At 39.8% G+C, this 16,092-nt stretch overlaps 3 protein-coding genes across 3 annotated transcripts; 2 read left to right on the forward strand and 1 right to left on the reverse strand.

Moving 5' to 3' along the window:
- Window positions 1-490: 490 nt before the first annotated feature.
- On the reverse strand, window positions 491-4,902 carry zbtb49 (zinc finger and BTB domain containing 49). The gene is made up of 8 exons (XM_084026895.1): window positions 4,820-4,902; window positions 4,254-4,459; window positions 2,990-4,110; window positions 2,824-2,870; window positions 2,662-2,735; window positions 2,350-2,432; window positions 1,996-2,157; window positions 491-1,592 (listed from the first exon to the last, which is right to left on the reverse strand). The coding sequence occupies exons 2-8, from the start codon at window positions 4,403-4,405 to the stop codon at window positions 847-849; spliced, it is 2,385 nt and encodes a 794-aa protein (XP_083883021.1). The 5' UTR covers window positions 4,406-4,459; window positions 4,820-4,902; the 3' UTR covers window positions 491-846.
- A 276-nt stretch (window positions 4,903-5,178) lies between these two features.
- Window positions 5,179-9,601, forward strand: lyar (Ly1 antibody reactive homolog (mouse)). Its single transcript, XM_084026907.1, has 8 exons — window positions 5,179-5,607; window positions 5,703-5,817; window positions 5,916-6,023; window positions 6,133-6,213; window positions 6,492-6,804; window positions 7,093-7,149; window positions 7,300-7,385; window positions 8,472-9,601. Exons 1-8 carry the CDS (start codon window positions 5,486-5,488, stop codon window positions 8,607-8,609), a joined length of 1,020 nt encoding a protein of 339 aa, XP_083883033.1. The 5' UTR covers window positions 5,179-5,485; the 3' UTR covers window positions 8,610-9,601.
- Window positions 9,602-11,108: 1,507 nt separating this feature from the next.
- On the forward strand, window positions 11,109-15,498 carry tmem128 (transmembrane protein 128). The gene is made up of 4 exons (XM_084023060.1): window positions 11,109-11,278; window positions 12,328-12,460; window positions 12,621-12,782; window positions 14,004-15,498. Exons 1-4 carry the CDS (start codon window positions 11,179-11,181, stop codon window positions 14,101-14,103), a joined length of 495 nt encoding a protein of 164 aa, XP_083879186.1. The 5' UTR covers window positions 11,109-11,178; the 3' UTR covers window positions 14,104-15,498.
- Window positions 15,499-16,092: the final 594 nt, after the last annotated feature.

A 16,092-nucleotide genomic window follows, 5' to 3' on the forward strand; every position in this document is an offset into this window, starting at 1 on the left:
AGTTTCAGTCACTTTCAGTCCATCATAAGTCTTTTTTTTTTAGTAAAGTAAACAACAATTACTCATGTATGCTATACTTACCTACAATTATCAGGTACTTGTACTTTACTTTATATTTCTACTCCACTACATTCTAGAAGGAAATGTTGCAGGATTTCTCCACTACATTCATTTCACAACATTATTTACCAGTGGTGGTAGAGGTAGCATATTCCGATCCTTATTGAAAAGGAGCAATATCAGGATGTGAAAATACCCCACTACAGGTGAAAATATTGCATTCAAAACGTTGCTTGAGTAAGTATCTATCAGCAGAATGCAAAAGTAGCACAAAGATGATTAGATATTGATCCCTGTCAGTGTTTTACTACACTGCATCGTTCAGTTTATCAGAAGAAAACCTCTACTACATTGTGAACCTATGTGTAAAATTGTTTGACAAGAAATGTTTCAAGTGACAAATACATACAAATATATTGTACATCTTTTATTCTTATATGAATATAATACATCAACATTCTACACATTGATTGTTGTAAGTCTGCATTTTTACATTTTAAAGTGCAGTGCAGCATATACACAGTAAAAGAAAAGTGTCATTAACACTCTTTATTGTTGAGATGCATCCTTGGATGTTTAAAGTTAACTTGGGTGTGGCCAGAAAAAATCCTCAGTCTCTCAAGTTTTAAGAGCAGCACAACAGAATTTCCCCTGATATTCTCATAGGACGCTCCCACTCATTTCACTGATTAATGGCTAAAACTCTGAACACATAAATGAAACAAAAGCCTCACCCCCTAAACTGGTTATGCTGTGCTTATCTAATATCTTATAATATGCAAGACTTTACTGCTCCATGTCATTGTCATTCTGCAGAGTTTTCATTGCCAGGCCCCACAGAGTTACACTGGAGATAAACTGACCTTCAGTGGACCTGTAGGACCCACAATTGGGCCTGCTAGAAGAAGAGAGGGCACTGCAGTGATTGTCTGCGGGAAGAGGGTAGGGCCTCCCCACAAGACCTCTGCCCATCTCCACTGACATATTGCTATTCTCCACATACGGACCATACACAGCCTCCTGAGACAGGTGGGGTTTGGCAAGCTTCACTGTGTCTATGGCAGCCGAGGCTGCACTTCTCTCCTGGTGGTTGGAGGAGAGGAGGTGATGGGGCACCAGCGAGCGCAGCTCTGGAAGTGGGGTGGGAGGAGAAGCTGGGCTGAGATGCATGCTGGGAGGTGGAGTCTCTATATGCGGTCTTGGTTGTGGTGGTGAAGGAGAAGGCGGTGAGGGTTTCTTTAAATCTGCATGGGGCATCATGCTGGGGAACTGCGGTTCACTGGTTGTAGAAGGAGCTTTACTGTGGTTGACAGGTTTGGGGAAGGAGTCCGCTCCATCTGAGGTACAAGCTGGCTCCGAGCTGTTGGTGACCGGGCTGTTGACTGGAGCCCCCTTGCAGTGCATGTTGCTGTGTCTCCTCAACATGGCAGAACGGGTAAAGCTCTTTCCACAGGCGTTGCAGATGTAGGGTTTCTCACCAGTGTGTGACCTTATGTGACGCTGTAGGTCCCCTGAGCCAATGAAGCACTTCCCTACAATAATTAACAACACATATTTGGTGTACAACAACATGCAAAAAATAGCTACAGTTTATTATACTGAATGTAAAAGCATCTCTTTGGAAATAAATAATAATTCACTTTGACTTGGTGAGTTCACAATGTGCCCATTATAACTTAATTAAACCCAAGGTGATGACCAACCAAAGGTTTGTGCATATATGCTGTTTAAAATTACATCAGATAAAGAAAAACAGAAAAACATCACAGCTGAGAAGCTGGAGTTAGTATTTTTGCTTTAAAAAAAATCGATCAAAAAAATAGTTAATGCATTTTGTGTTAACTAATTGTTTCAGCCTTAAGTGTTTTATACAAATATGTCTACAGTGGAATCAAAGTCAATGATACTCCCAACAAGATAGATAGGATTCCTTACCACAGGTGGCACAGCTGTGTGGTTTTTCCCCAGCATGGCGGGCCTTGTGCTTCAGAAGCTTTCTGTGTGTGTTGAAGGATTTTCCACATTGGTCACATGTGTATGTCTTGTCTGTGGTGTGAGTCCTCTTGTGCTCCTTGAGATTGCTCAAGTTGTTAAATCCTGAGCAACAAGACAAGTACAGTGAATAAATCACCGGTCTTATGAACAGAACATAGGTCACAATCTTCCGACTGGGTCTGGGGAACTAAGCAGGTTCAACTTGAGAATGAGACCATTTGGTAAGAATCACATATAGATGGATTCAGGATATAATTAAGAAATGTGCTTCTGTTTGGAGCAGTTTTTTTTTACCTCGACCACAAATATCACACAGATGTGGCTTCTCGCCTGTGTGGACCACTTTGTGACGATGGACGTCCCCTGATGCAGTAAAGCTGGAAAACACGGATGAAATTTCAATTCATATGCAACTGTAGAGACTATTGGGGCTGTATCATAAACTCAAATATCTCTATTCTAAGTCATCACCACAAATTCTGGGGAAACTAGTAATTAGTTAAAAAATAATAACAAATTAATGAAAAATACCTGTACAGGGGGAAGATGAATTACCAAAAAAATTAAATATAAATTAGGAAAATAAAAACATGGAAGATACCTTACCTTTTACCACATAACTCACAGATGTACGGTTTCTCTCCAGAATGTCGGCGTAAATGTGTCTGTAAATTTCCAGCCTGTCAAACAAAATCAGTAAGATATCTCAATGTAGTTATACCATCTAACAATAACTGTGACAAATCAGAATGATACACTACACAATACCTGTGAAAAGTTTCTCCCACAAACATTACACTGAAAGGGCTTCTCACCTGCAACAGAAAAAAAATGTAGGTTTGTGTCTGAAAATATTACTATGGCAATATTACCATGTTATGTGTTTTGTGTGTATATCTTGTGTCATTATAAGGCCATTCTAAACAGTAAATACCAGTATGTGAGCGCTTGTGCAGCTCCAGGTTGCTCGGGTGTTTGAAGATCTTCCCACACACCTCACAGCAATACTGCTTGTTTCCGGTCTGCAGCGGTGGCTCTGGCACAGTTGTCAGATCATGCTCTTCTTGGTTCACAGGTGGAGGACTGGGAAGTTGCACATCTGTTGCCGTCTCTGTAACCGGCTCCCTGTCTGCAATAAGGCCCTCAACTGGAGCTTCTGAAGCTTCAGTCTCGACCACAGACTCTTCTTGATGACTCTCTTTGGGACAGCTGAGGACCGGTTCACTGACTGACTCAGCAAACATCTCCTCCAAAGCCTTCTGAGAGCGGAGGTAGTTGTATTTCTTCAGGTACACTGCCTTCTTTGGGCGCACTGGCTTGTTGAGTATGGAGTCTGCAGAGTTAGAGTTGGGGGTGTTTAAATTATCTGAGGGTGTTAAAGAAGAGACAGGGTTCTTTTCAACTGCCACAGATGTGCAGGGAGGATTGGGCTGAACGGTGTTTCCTGAGCATACAGGAGTGTGGCTGCCTCCCTGGCTGGCCCCGAGCTGACACTGCTGCTCTTCCACCAGCACCAAAGGGCACGGGCCCTGATTTAAGGCTGCACTATTAGTCTCGAGTGCACTTTGCTTGAAGTACTGCTTACTATAGAAGTTACGGAGCTTGTAGCCATGGACAAGTTGTTTTTCTACAGGTGCCTGAGTGCTGCTGGCTGTGTCACAGTTTGAGCTGCTATTAGGCACAGGCAGCCTTTTGGTGTGGTCCACGTCACCGCTGAAGCCTGGCCTCTGGGTTTCAGAGGGGCAGTGGAGGTCAACATCATGAGGAAGGCTGCTCCCCAAGAGGCAGTCGTGCTCGGAGCTCAGCATGCCCGGAAGAGAAAATGATGGGATTTCCACTGGTGGAGGACAAGGCTTGAGGAAAGCATTACACATGCTCTGAACATTTGGAACCTGCAAACACTGAGCAATGTCCAGGAGTGCTTGCACGTTATCTTGGTTGATGTCGAGATGGGAGGTGTACATGTAGTCCAATATCTGGCCTATGCCACTGACGTCCTGGATGACCAAGTTGAACACCTCATTCTTCTGACTGGGGGAACTTTGGAATAAAGACCTGGAAAGATCAAAGCAGTACTTATTACATGATGTTACTCCAACACAGCAGCGTATGACTGCTTAGCTAAGAGATAAGAATAGAAATAAGCCACAGATTCACTAAAGAGTCACTCAAATAAATACACAAATACATAAAGGCACCTGAAATAGCAGCTGAAAGCAGCCAGGACGTTTTTGTGGGCTTTGAAGCAGACACCCTTGACCACCAGCATGCAGTCACAGAGCAGACCCTGGATCCTCTGCTCCTGGAGCTGCTGCAGGAGGTAGGAGCTGTGGCTGGACAGGGTGTCCATGGTCACTCAGCTGCTGAACCACTCGGCTCCAACTTCACCAAGAAAACAAACAGCCTAGAGGACACAACATGTCAAAAAACACAAATCTCTTGTTAAGGAAATAATAAGTACTCGTCTGGGTTAGCTAGTAATTGAAATGTAACCACATATAAAGTGATGCGTGCCAGGCTTTTTTGTTGGTGTTGGGGTTCTTTATTTGTTTTCTTTTACAAATGGTAATACTCATAGATAATTCAACAACCGCGCAGACTCCACTGTGGTTGTACTACGAGACCACCCATGCAAAAATTTCGACCAAAACCGCTAACAAGCTAACAAAGCTATGTTAACCAACCACAGCCACGAGCGGCGTGTAACCCTGCGGCGCCAAATCCCTGAATAATTTACATTTTCAGCGAGAATGAAAGCACTTACTGTTGTTGGTTCAGTAATATTGTCGATAACGATAAGACCAAACCGAGGAGTCCAGCTCTTATTTGGATGACGGGTCACTTTTCCCAACAAACGTCACTTCATTTCCGGGTACGAGCTGCATGTCGCTTCGGTGTAAAACAAATGCAGATAACGCGAATGATTATTTTTTTAGACGTGAAATTACATGTGGCCTAATATCCCGTGAAATGTCGGGTCGGTGTAACTAGCTCGTGAACCAGCCACCGTTAACACAATTAAACAAGATTCGGATTGAGCGGAACTTTATCTGGGGTTGCATTCGACACGGACAACTGTTAATGTAACCACCGTGTGGTCACGTGTGTTTTGAAAACTTTACGAATGGAACGGAGCACGCAGTTCGTGGTATCCAAATCACGTCTCGCGGCATAAGTTAGTATCGATACACCATCTGTCGCTTCAGTTATTGGTTTATTTTAACATTCGCTAGCTTTTTGTTGATAACGTCGCGACCCTTCTTTGTCGTCATCGGCTCGTATCTGCGCTGTGTGCGTACAGTCCCGGCCCCGCTTTCGCATGAGGATTGCACATATTCCGGTTTACCGTATTGGGTTGTATGTGTGTTAACAGAATCGGTTGTATCTGAAGTTGTCATTACGACGTAGCGAAGCACAAGGGTCGTTAAATATGGTGTTCTTCACATGCAATGCTTGTGGCGAATCCTTGAAAAAGGCTCAGGTTGAGAAACACGTGAACATGTGCCGGGGCTGCCAGGTCCTGTCCTGCATCGACTGTGGAAAAGACTTCTGGTAACCACCAGCTTCTCTGTTGTATGTTTACTATTACTTACGTTTGCTAGATAGTTAGCTCCCCATCTCACATACCTCCTGCATGTGTCCAACAGGGGCGAAGACTACAAGAACCACGTTAAATGCATCAGTGAAGACCAGAAGTACGGAGGCAAAGGATACGAGGCTAAGGCAAACAAAGGAGACGTGAAACAGCAGCAGTGGATACAGGTAAAACACAGAGGAAGTTATACTATTAACCTTCTGTGTGTGTGTGTTTAAAGAGGTTTTTTTTTATTGTTTCTAACCTGATGATTGCTCTCCTGAAGAGAGTCACCGACGCCATGAACAGACCTGGAGTCAGTGCAAAGCTAAAGGGTGTGCTCCAACAAGTCAGCTCGTATGATAATGTCCCGAGAAAGAAGGCCAAGTTCCAGGTTAGTTTTGCTCACTAATACTTTTTAATTATTATTATTAATCACATTGTGTGATGAACTGGTGGCTTATGTGCAACTCATCCATATCAACTTTTGGTCTTTTCCTCAGAACTGGATGAAAAACAGTCTTAAAATAGCCAACACCAGTCTTCATGATGAAGTGTGGGACATCCTCGCTGCAGCCGACAATGTAAATCACTCTGCTTAAACGTTACATTTGTGTTGTTTGGCTGTGCATGTTGTTACTGCCTATCAGCATAGGTCAAGTTGAAATTAAATAGTTAGAGGCTCCCAATGGCGGAAGTATATTAGAAACATGCTACAGTGATGTCATTTATATAACACGGTTAATATCAGATGTTTACTGTTTATGTGGTTTTCCATCTGCTATGTTGTTGTTATAATTTCTGCTACGGAAAGAATAAGTTCAACCAACTGACTTTCATTAATCACCCCATACTCTGACAGATTCCCGAGGTCACCCAGGAGACTAAAGATGTTAAAGAGACGGTGACTGAAGTCACAGCGGACGCTAGCGGAAAGGAAAAGAAGAACGGCCATCCAGATGTTGAGAAGAAGAAGAAACTGAACAAAAGGGAGCGTAAAGAGGCCCGTCAGCAGAAGAATGGGAAGGCTGTGAAATCTGCTGAAGAGACACAAGAGCCAGGGGAAGGCAAGAAGAAGAAAAAGGGTGGAAAGCGAAAGCACGGCTGTGAGGAAGATGGAGATGAAGAGCAGAATGGTGCTGAAGATGAGACATCTAGCAAGAAAGCGAAGACTAGTAAGGCATTTTTTAAAGAGACACTGTTCTCCATACAGTATTACATGATACCTTTTTCTATTAGTAATATTGCACATTTGTGTCCTTTAGTGAATACTGATACGAGAATGACTAAATGTTTGTATCAGCAGTGTCTGTTTTCTTGCAGTGTGTTATTATGTCGTATTTAAAAGTATACTCTTTATAATTCAGGTCAATATAAAATCATCTTCTATAACAACCAAATATTTTTATTATAATTGGATGATTATAAATGTCACTGTTTTTTATCTTCTTTCTTTCTTGCAGTTGACGAAGGGGCTGCTGACACGTCGGAGGAGACTGAGGATCAACAAGTTCCCAAAGGTAATACGGTTCCCAACTTGACTTTGAATTTTTGAAAATAGATGACGTTGTAAAAGAATAAAGCCACCAGGGGTCGGTGTTTGCTTCGTTTCTTGACCCTCTGAATATTTCCCTGCTGGGAGCTAATTTATTTCTCTGATGAATTTGAAGGCAAATTCAACTGGAAGGGAAACATCAAGGCAGTGCTGAGAGACTCGGATGACCAGGAACTGCCATTAAAGAAACTGCGGAAGAAGGTGAGGCTTGGAGTGTGTTAATTGCTCTGTAGAGTTTTCTGATTCCAGAACGTGGTTCTTGTAAGTATTACAGTGGAAACGGTTGTGTATGTTCAGAATGAAGCCATAGGAGCTGCTATTTAGGTTCTAAATCAGGTTTATTGAAGAAACAGCAAAATCGCACAAGTTGACTGGGTCTGTTTCCCTGACAAACAACAAAGTCTGGCAGTTCAGAAAGGCTGACAACTGAGTTTTCGCTGACCCAGTCTTTTAAACAATATTGAATTTTCAATTGTGCAAGCGGTTGTCCTCTCAGATTGGCTGCTTCTGGTTCCTCATCAGGTTCCTTCCTGTTATCTGACTCCATCGTTGCTTCTTTCTGGGTATAACCTGAAACTCAACCCTTATAGTGTTCACGTCTGTCCAGGTCAAAATTGATCGCTATAAGCAAATGCTTTTTTTTTTTTTTTTTTTTTTTTTTTTTTTAACTTTTTTATTGATTGACATTTGTTTCTTTCATAACTATAGATTCATGAAATGGAGAACTTAACTATTACTGATTTGTATTGCCTGATTCAGCACACCTTTTTCAAACGCTTTTCAAATTATTGTCACGTGTATAATGCAATTACACTATAATACCATGTACCATGTTTAAGAATATAGCTATTGCAGTGGAATTATAATTCAATTATAGCCCAAAACAGTATTGTGCTGTTCACAAATAGCAACATCAGTTATGCAAACAGGCCACATCTTGGCATTTCAAATGTTTTGACAGGCCTGAAAATAAACTGTAGTCTATCAATGTGGAACGTGTACCACAATTTGAAAACAAATGAATGAAAGTTAAGTTTAGTTAAAAAAAGGGAGTTAAGTATAAAAAATAGAACGTAGTTGTTACATTTTTTCCAATATTTTGTAATTTCTGAAAAGTCACAAAATGATGTATGTGAAGTAAACTGACTCCTTGATTACTGTATGTCGATTCCTTAACACGTTTTAAATGATTTGAGTCATATAAGTGGTTGATCGTTGAGTTTTGTATTCAGAGATCAGAGATGTGTTTGTGTTAATATAATGGTAAACCGTGTTCCTCTGTTACAGGTTTTGGCAGCGTACTACTCTTTCAGTGGCGATGGGAATTTTAAAAAGGAGGAGGAGGTGTTTGCACTTTTCAACAAGAAGGTCAACAACAATCCCAAATTTAGAGTCTTGAAAGAGAGAGTTAGACTTGTAAAGTAGACCTGTTGATCCCACCCATCTGGCATGATATGTATGTTGATCATAGACTTTTAAAATTTAAAAGCCATTGTTGTCCGTATCTTCCCTTGGGATGTTTTTGTACAGATGACCTAATCTCCCAGATTAAATCATTTTATAACTGAATCACGTGTCCTGTTCCCGTCCAGTAGTTTCACCGACTGTAGTGGCCTCGTCAGCACGAGGAAGACTTTTACAAATCACCCTAATGTATGAAATGACAATTGTGATAGACGGCTGCTCTGTTCCACATTCCAAGCCCACGGTAAGGCTGGGAAATGGCACCTTATCTGTGGGATTGGATGTTGGAGTGGGGGAAGGGAAACAGGAGAGGTGCACCTGAGGTGAATTTGACTCTCACACGGGACGCAGCTAATGCACATTCCTCGGCACCCCGAATGGGGTTCACTTGGCCAGGGACACAGAAGCTCCATAGAAGCAAGATGCTTGGTGTCAGCCTCAGGTGAAGTTTTAATGCTGTCTGATTTTTCCACCGCTAGAATGAGCAGCCCCTTTACCCTGTGTGCGCACACACACACACACACAGATGCACACACACAGAGGAGGAAACCTGCCCAGCTTTATGAAGCTCTGCTAATCCAAGCAGGTTTAACACTGATGCTCATTCATCACACTGCTTACCTGTAATTGTATATTGCATACTTTGGGTATTAGTCAAGCTATTACTCAAATTTGCTCGTATTAAAATAGTGTTTTCTAGTTCACAGTGGGACTCAATGTTGCTTAATGCTTTTGGTTTAATCCAGACCCCACAGGATACCCCAGAAAAACTGAAACTAAGCCTGTCCTTACTGTTGCACAAATCTGAGATCAATATTTTATTTCTGCCATTCGATATTACAGGATTAACTATGTTGCCATGTGTTTTTGTATGGGGCAGTTCCATCCCTGAACTTATCTAAACAATGTTATCTTCATTTTTTTTAAACCTTGGGTATTTAAGCATGAATGTCTTTTCCGAAAGAAGAAATGACGTTTTCTCAAATAAGAGGTAAATTCATTAATAAAAAAACACTTTTGCTCAATACAGTCAAGAGTTTTACTACTACAGCGTTGGTAGCATCATGACCACGGTGTTGCTTGATATTTCTGTGGTAACTGACATTATTCTGCCAGTTGATGGACTGTAATCCTTTTCTGCTTCTGCTATATTTGAGAACGTATTATTTATTCTTTAATAGTCCAGTACATAATAAAACATATGCTTGCTTAATGCAGCCTTTAATTGGTCTGATATGGCAAGTGTAGCTTATGGATTTGCTTTGTTTAAATATTATATCATATTTGTCACTTATGACCACTGTGTGTCGGCAATATTTTGTTTCACCTACTATTACACAGAAAGCGTGTACAGAAGCGAGTACACATGTATACCTTGTGGTATCGTAGGGAGGTGATAAACGTGGTTCATACACCCCATTAATACAAACAAGAGTGGTCTCTCAGTATAATGCAATACTGTCCAACAGTACCACACATTACAGGCTTCAAAAAATGTTAAATTACTTTTAACATTATAGCTTCATGATTTAGAGTTAGTGCAGAACCGTTACCTACTTAAGCTGAATTAGGTTTGGATGTATCAAATAAACTGGCATAAGAATGTAGATAGTGACTGTTGGCTCCAGAATAAGTGGAGCAGCAAGTATCCTTTGCTTTCTTCCCTGCACGTGCCCCGCCTGTGCCAGGCTGAGCTTGAGTGAAATGGGACAAAGGTATGAGCAGTATCAGTTTCTTACCCACGCTATGTAAAAGTATACATTCAAGATAAACGTTGGATTACTTTTGCAAAGTTTATGAGGGATGGGAACAAATGTGCTCTGTCACAGTTTTTTTTCATTCAAATATCCTCAGTTACCCTGAGATAGATGTTTTATTTCCAGCCTGGTGGTCCAGTGTGATGCTGTTTGTGTAAATTTATCATTTATCTCAAGTGATTTAATCAGTAATTGTTTTCTGTATAGGCTGCAGATACTTAAGTTATATGTTTACATGTAGAAATCTTTCACAGTGCTATACTGTACGTGTAATTATTACAGTGTGCTTTACAGGTTCTATATTATTGGTCCAATCGGGTTTTCTATTGAATAACCTCTTTGTAAAGTTCTGTATTCATGCATATAAATGAGGGAAAACTATTTTTTTATGCTAAATTTGGGACCTTGTGTGCTTTGTCAGTTAAGTTTATTAATCTTCGCAAACCAACAACTACAAACAAAAATAGAATACATAATTTATTAATTAAAAGTTAGATGGAAATGAAATAAGACCTCCTGGTGTTCTCGGATTGCTTTTTTTTATTTTATTTTTTTATATGAAACGTATTTAATTATTTTATGAGCTGTGCCTTGACATCGTGTCAAACTTGGTTATTTATTAATAAAATAAAAAAATTAAAAAAAATAAAAAACTACAGCGCACGTTTTCAAGTGCGTCATGAAAAAGCGACACTGTCTATCAGGAAGTGCCTTCAACTCACTGGTTAGCCGGTGGAGCAAGTACAGTATAAGTTAAAGAAAGCGGCGACATAATGCTGAACGACAGCGAGTTTGCAACTTTGCGGAACAGATTTAAGAAAGATGCCGAGTTTCTTATGCAAACAACGACTAATGGCGACGAAGACGGAAAGAGTAAGCTTCAGAAACATTGTACCGGCTAACGTTGTTAGCTTACTTTAACTGGTTGTCTGTCAGAGCTAGCCGTTAACGCTTGAAGGGAATGCTGACGTTAAACACAGGAGTTACCGTATACAACGTTAGCTCCTGGGCACTAACACTCACTGTAATGTCAGCTACAAGCTAGCTAGTTGTACCGGTGGACACTTGTGAACAGTGAGGGAACTTTGAGGGCCTCACTGGCAGAAATCCAGCAATTCTTGATTGTTTTGACTGTGAGCAGTAAACGCTGTGTCAGCTCAGCAACATAATACAGGGATACTATTCCTACACTGTCCTCAATCCAAGGGTCGTCTCTTTGCCAGTGTAAACTAATAGCTTTCATAGAAGCAAAACATTTGTTAATTGCCACCCCCTCCTTTTTAAATATAAGGCTGCTTTCATTCCAGTTTACATACTACCAGTTGTCCTTCTGGTGAGGCGTCTTAGTATAGTATTATCTTCCAATGTGGACCACCAGGCATAACTTATATGTAGGTCAACTACTTGTCTAGGCCTTGGAGGTCATTGTGAGCTCTGCACAGAGTAGACCAGCATGCTGAAGCTGTTCAGCAGGCAATAAATAAATAAATAAAATAAAATAATAATTTATAGAAATGAAATACCCCCCAGAGAAGTAAGATTAACTCCCTGATAGCCATCGGTTTCACCTCAAAAGCTCCTTAACCCTGAAAGGTGGGACTTTAGCACATTCTGGTAAGGTTAGATATTGCTCATATGTGTAGTAAAATTCTCCCGTGCTGTAATCCTGTCAGCATCTCGTCGTATTTAGTTTTTGTTTTTTAAGTCATGCGATGTGTTAGTGTTGAATGTTACCACACCTAATTGTTGGTAAAACCTTAAAGACTGTTGCCAAACTTTGGTGCGCAATTCTCGAGTAATAATTAAATATGATTTGCTATGAATCAATTTGTTATAATCCGTTTAGATCTCTACTTTTCTAAAGTCCTCATGGAATGATGCATGTGCTTAAAGTAGACTGACTGTTTTTGTTTACCTTTCAGGTCAGGAGGAAAAAGATGCTAATCCTCTCCCTCGAATTAACAGACACTCCATTTTCTGGCTGGTGGCATCTGTAGGTGTGACCTACTACGTGGATTTCTTCCGCAACATCATGGAGAACGATGATATCAAAAGGTGACGAGTCATGAGTTAGTAATATCAGTAAAACTGCTGTTGCCTGAATGCGCTAGGAATGTGATGTTCTGTCTTCTGCATTTAAATAGCTTGAGTGTGTCGTTTTAGATTGCCTTCAGGGCTTATATATATCTTCCTCTTTTCAACCCCTATTTTTCAGTTGGTGGTTCAATGTGGGTCTGATACTCCTTGGGATCTGCCTGTCTATGGCCATGTTTTGCATTGTGTACCTGGAGTGGTTCAAAGGCATCCAGCATTACGACCAAGCGTACCCTGCTATTCCGCCCATCACCACTGCAGCCTTTATTGCTGCATCTTGCAGGTAAAACAGCAAAACACATAGGACATAATTTTAGACACCAAGGAACGTAGAAAAGCAGTACATTTATTTTTTAATAACTCAAACGTGTGATGTATTGCACCTGGGATCTTGATTAGAGGTGAAATTATATTAGCTGAATGAACATTATGTGTGGGTGTGGAGAGCCTGCAAGTGTGTAATAATGGGCATTTTACATGGACTATACATTAACGTATAGAGACGTGAGATTCTTTAATTTGATACTGCACAACAAAGAGATGCATCAAAATCAATGTTGTTGCTAATCACTAATAAGATTTCTGCCTAGCATTTAAAACAGAAAAAGAAACACATTTTATGACAAAAACTTAGTGGCTTAATGAAGCTTTATGTAGCCATTTGTACACTCACATGGGTGTTTGTTGTGGATGTGTATCATGTTTGATTAACTGTCTAAATGTCTTGTCTGATTAGCTATACCAGTGAATACACCTGTGTGAGTGTGCGTGGACTGCAATATTTAAAACTAGCTTAAAATATAAATACTAATTTTTTCTTTACTTTACTACAAAATTTCCCAAATGCTTTTCTTTTATATATCCAAGGAATAAAGAAAGCTGCAGCAACTTGACTGGGTATTGAAAATGTACAGAATTTTGCTGGTCTGTTGACCAATAAAGTTCTATACTTATAGAAACTCAGATATGATTTATATTTGTGCAAATCTATCCACAATGTCTCCGTATAAAAGTGAAGATCAGGGTAGATTGATGAGAGTCATCTCTATAGGTCGTTAATTCTGGTTATTTGATCCCTGATAGCACATCTCATCAGTTACCTTAATTGAAGGGCCATTTGGCTTTATTTGTCCTGTGATGAGATAAACCACATAATGAGTAACTTTTCATATGAATTTGCATTGCTAATATGGTTGATTGGAGCCACTGATTAGAAGAAAGTTATGCAAAACTATTGAATTTGAATGCTGCCTTAGGAAGAGCGCCCAGCTGAAACCTGTTTTGATTGGAGTGAGTTTGTATTGTATGGTCTCACTGCTGCTGAATGGTTGTTTTGTTAGCAACATTAATCAAACTTCGCAATGGCAGTAATATAATACAGCCTCCCACATTCTCCTCTGCAGCAGCTGTGACATGTATACAATGATTATTTTAGGAGTTATCAATGTTAATGTACGTATTGCAATAGTGCATATTTCTAAGTGCTATTGTGCTTTCCTTGCAGCTTAAACATGGCCCTGTGGCCAGTGTGGTCCTTCTTCACTCCATTCATACTCTTCACACAGTTCATGGGTGTGGTCATGTTCATCTCTTTGCTAGGATGAATGAGACGGATGAGGACGATACGTTTCTTTCTTTCTTTAAAGTGCTGTCATTTTGGAGTTTCACAAAATGGTTCTTTTTATTGAATTATTAACATTGTATTTGGCCCTGAATTGTGAACATTTTTGTGGAGTGAACTCTATATACCAATGCTTCATACTTGAATCTGGACTACATATAATCTGCACTGGTGTCAATACTCCAAAAACCTAAGACATTCCAACACCAGAATCAAACACATACCATGGTATGGAGCCGTCGGTACACACGCACACCTTGCCTTTTTGAATCAAATCTAGCTAAATATGCACTAAACACAGCACTCATCAGCAACATTTGTCCTTATATTGATATTTAAGATTGCTTGTACACCTGCAGCAGATTGAGGTCGAGCCTTCTGCTGAAACGGCACACAGGTCAGCGCTGTAGGACCACTGTGGCGTCGGTGAATTGAGAGTTAAACCATCTCAGTAAATCCCTAAAGAAACAACAATAATGACTGTGTCAGAAGATGTGATGCATTGTGTTGAGTGCAACAGCACTTTTGGGGTGTTTTCTTAATTTGTTTTTTTACCACAGACGTTTTGACTATACTATAAAAAGGTTTTCCTTGATTACAGGAGTTACTGATAAGATTAACGACGTGTCTGTTCTATTTAAATGTGTTTCAGTGAACTATGACAGTAAGCCATCAATCACAAAACCTAGAAAGTGGATTAAACTGGGGGGTTTCCAGTTATCCTGGCTGAATTTAGCCATGACTGAAGTTACCATGGAGATTTACAGTTTTACAGAAAAACAAAACAGATGCTCATACAGCACACATTTAAAACAAATAGAGTTGGCAGAGGTGCAAATCAAATATCACAAAAAATGACTTGGACTTAGATATGGAGATAAAAAAGACACTGAGGAAATTTGAAAGTGAAGTAGTTGATAATTCTGAAAGCATATCTTAATGTTTAATCAATCTTCATGCTAAATTTCCTGAGTGACATTTACTTCCGCTGCTCACTTTCAAGGCAAAGTGTACAACTGTTAATTTGTGCAAAATGACAAGTTACATTATTTCCTTGAATGTTGTAATTTTGACTGTTTAAATTAAGGCAGTGGTTGTTTATGTATATTTTTAGGCTACTTAAGCATTCAGTAAGTCTGCTGTTTTTTGCTTTTTAGTAAATCTCTGTTGTATCCAAATGACACCTGGGTAAAGCTCGTCACACCTCCTCAACCTGGCTTGGCTGACGGGAGACCTATAAAGCCAGGATGCACTGACTAGATTAGGTCAAGCCTTGCCTGAAGCAACTAAATGGCATTTTCCTTTTAAATAATTTATAGGATGCTATTTACATATTTGCTTTTCCTACTGTGACACAATAAAATGACCTCTGTGAAAATGGCCTTTTGGTATTTATATGCAGAAAATATGTTATAATTAATGGAGAAAAGGTGTTCCATCATTTATAACTGTCGATTAAAACCAGCATAGATTTTACATTATATTAAGCAATTCATGATGAACATGTAGACTTCTGCTTATTCTGTTTTGGGTTTCTTTCTTCATTAACTTTGATGACTAATTTCTCTTCATAAAATGGTTGTCATCACTTGATAAAGACCATAACTGGAAAAACTGTGACAGTATAAGCTGCAAAGTTGGAATGCAACTAAAACATCGCCTGAATCCAAAATATCAGCACATGATTCAAAGCTCATCTGTGACCAAATTCATCACTATTTGATAATATAATATATTTCCGACCTATTACACATTTTATCAATGTAATAGACTAAATTACCAGTTTATACACCTGTCAAATCTAATGCAACTCAATAATATATATTACATTTATGGCTTTAGGCGACTGGACTTCCTTTGGATTTTCAAAGACGTTTCGTCTCTCATCCTTGTAGAACTTTTACCTTGTAGTATTTTTACCTTGGAAGACTGACCTTCATGTAAAGACACACACAAACATAAAACATGCCAC

This window comes from Eutrigla gurnardus (genome assembly GCF_963514095.1).
Source record: "Eutrigla gurnardus genome assembly, chromosome: 2".
Classification (NCBI taxonomy): Eukaryota; Metazoa; Chordata; class Actinopteri; order Perciformes; family Triglidae; genus Eutrigla; species Eutrigla gurnardus.

Coding starts and splice junctions, on each gene's coding strand:
- tmem128 (XM_084023060.1), top strand. CDS start 11,179: ATGCTGAACGACAGCGAGTTTGCAACTTTGCGGAACAGATTTAAGAAA. Junction 12,461..12,620: donor GAGAACGATGATATCAAAAG/GTGACGAGTCAT, acceptor CCTATTTTTCAG/TTGGTGGTTCAATGTGGGTC. Junction 12,783..14,003: donor TTTATTGCTGCATCTTGCAG/GTAAAACAGCAA, acceptor CTTTCCTTGCAG/CTTAAACATGGCCCTGTGGC.
- lyar (XM_084026907.1), top strand. CDS start 5,486: ATGGTGTTCTTCACATGCAATGCTTGTGGCGAATCCTTGAAAAAGGCT. Junction 5,608..5,702: donor GACTGTGGAAAAGACTTCTG/GTAACCACCAGC, acceptor TGTGTCCAACAG/GGGCGAAGACTACAAGAACC. Junction 6,024..6,132: donor GAAAGAAGGCCAAGTTCCAG/GTTAGTTTTGCT, acceptor TCTTTTCCTCAG/AACTGGATGAAAAACAGTCT.
- zbtb49 (XM_084026895.1), bottom strand. CDS start 4,405: ATGGACACCCTGTCCAGCCACAGCTCCTACCTCCTGCAGCAGCTCCAG. Junction 2,158..2,349: donor GTGTGATATTTGTGGTCGAG/GTAAAAAAAAAC, acceptor CTTGTTGCTCAG/GATTTAACAACTTGAGCAAT. Junction 1,593..1,995: donor ACACAGCTGTGCCACCTGTG/GTAAGGAATCCT, acceptor TAATTATTGTAG/GGAAGTGCTTCATTGGCTCA.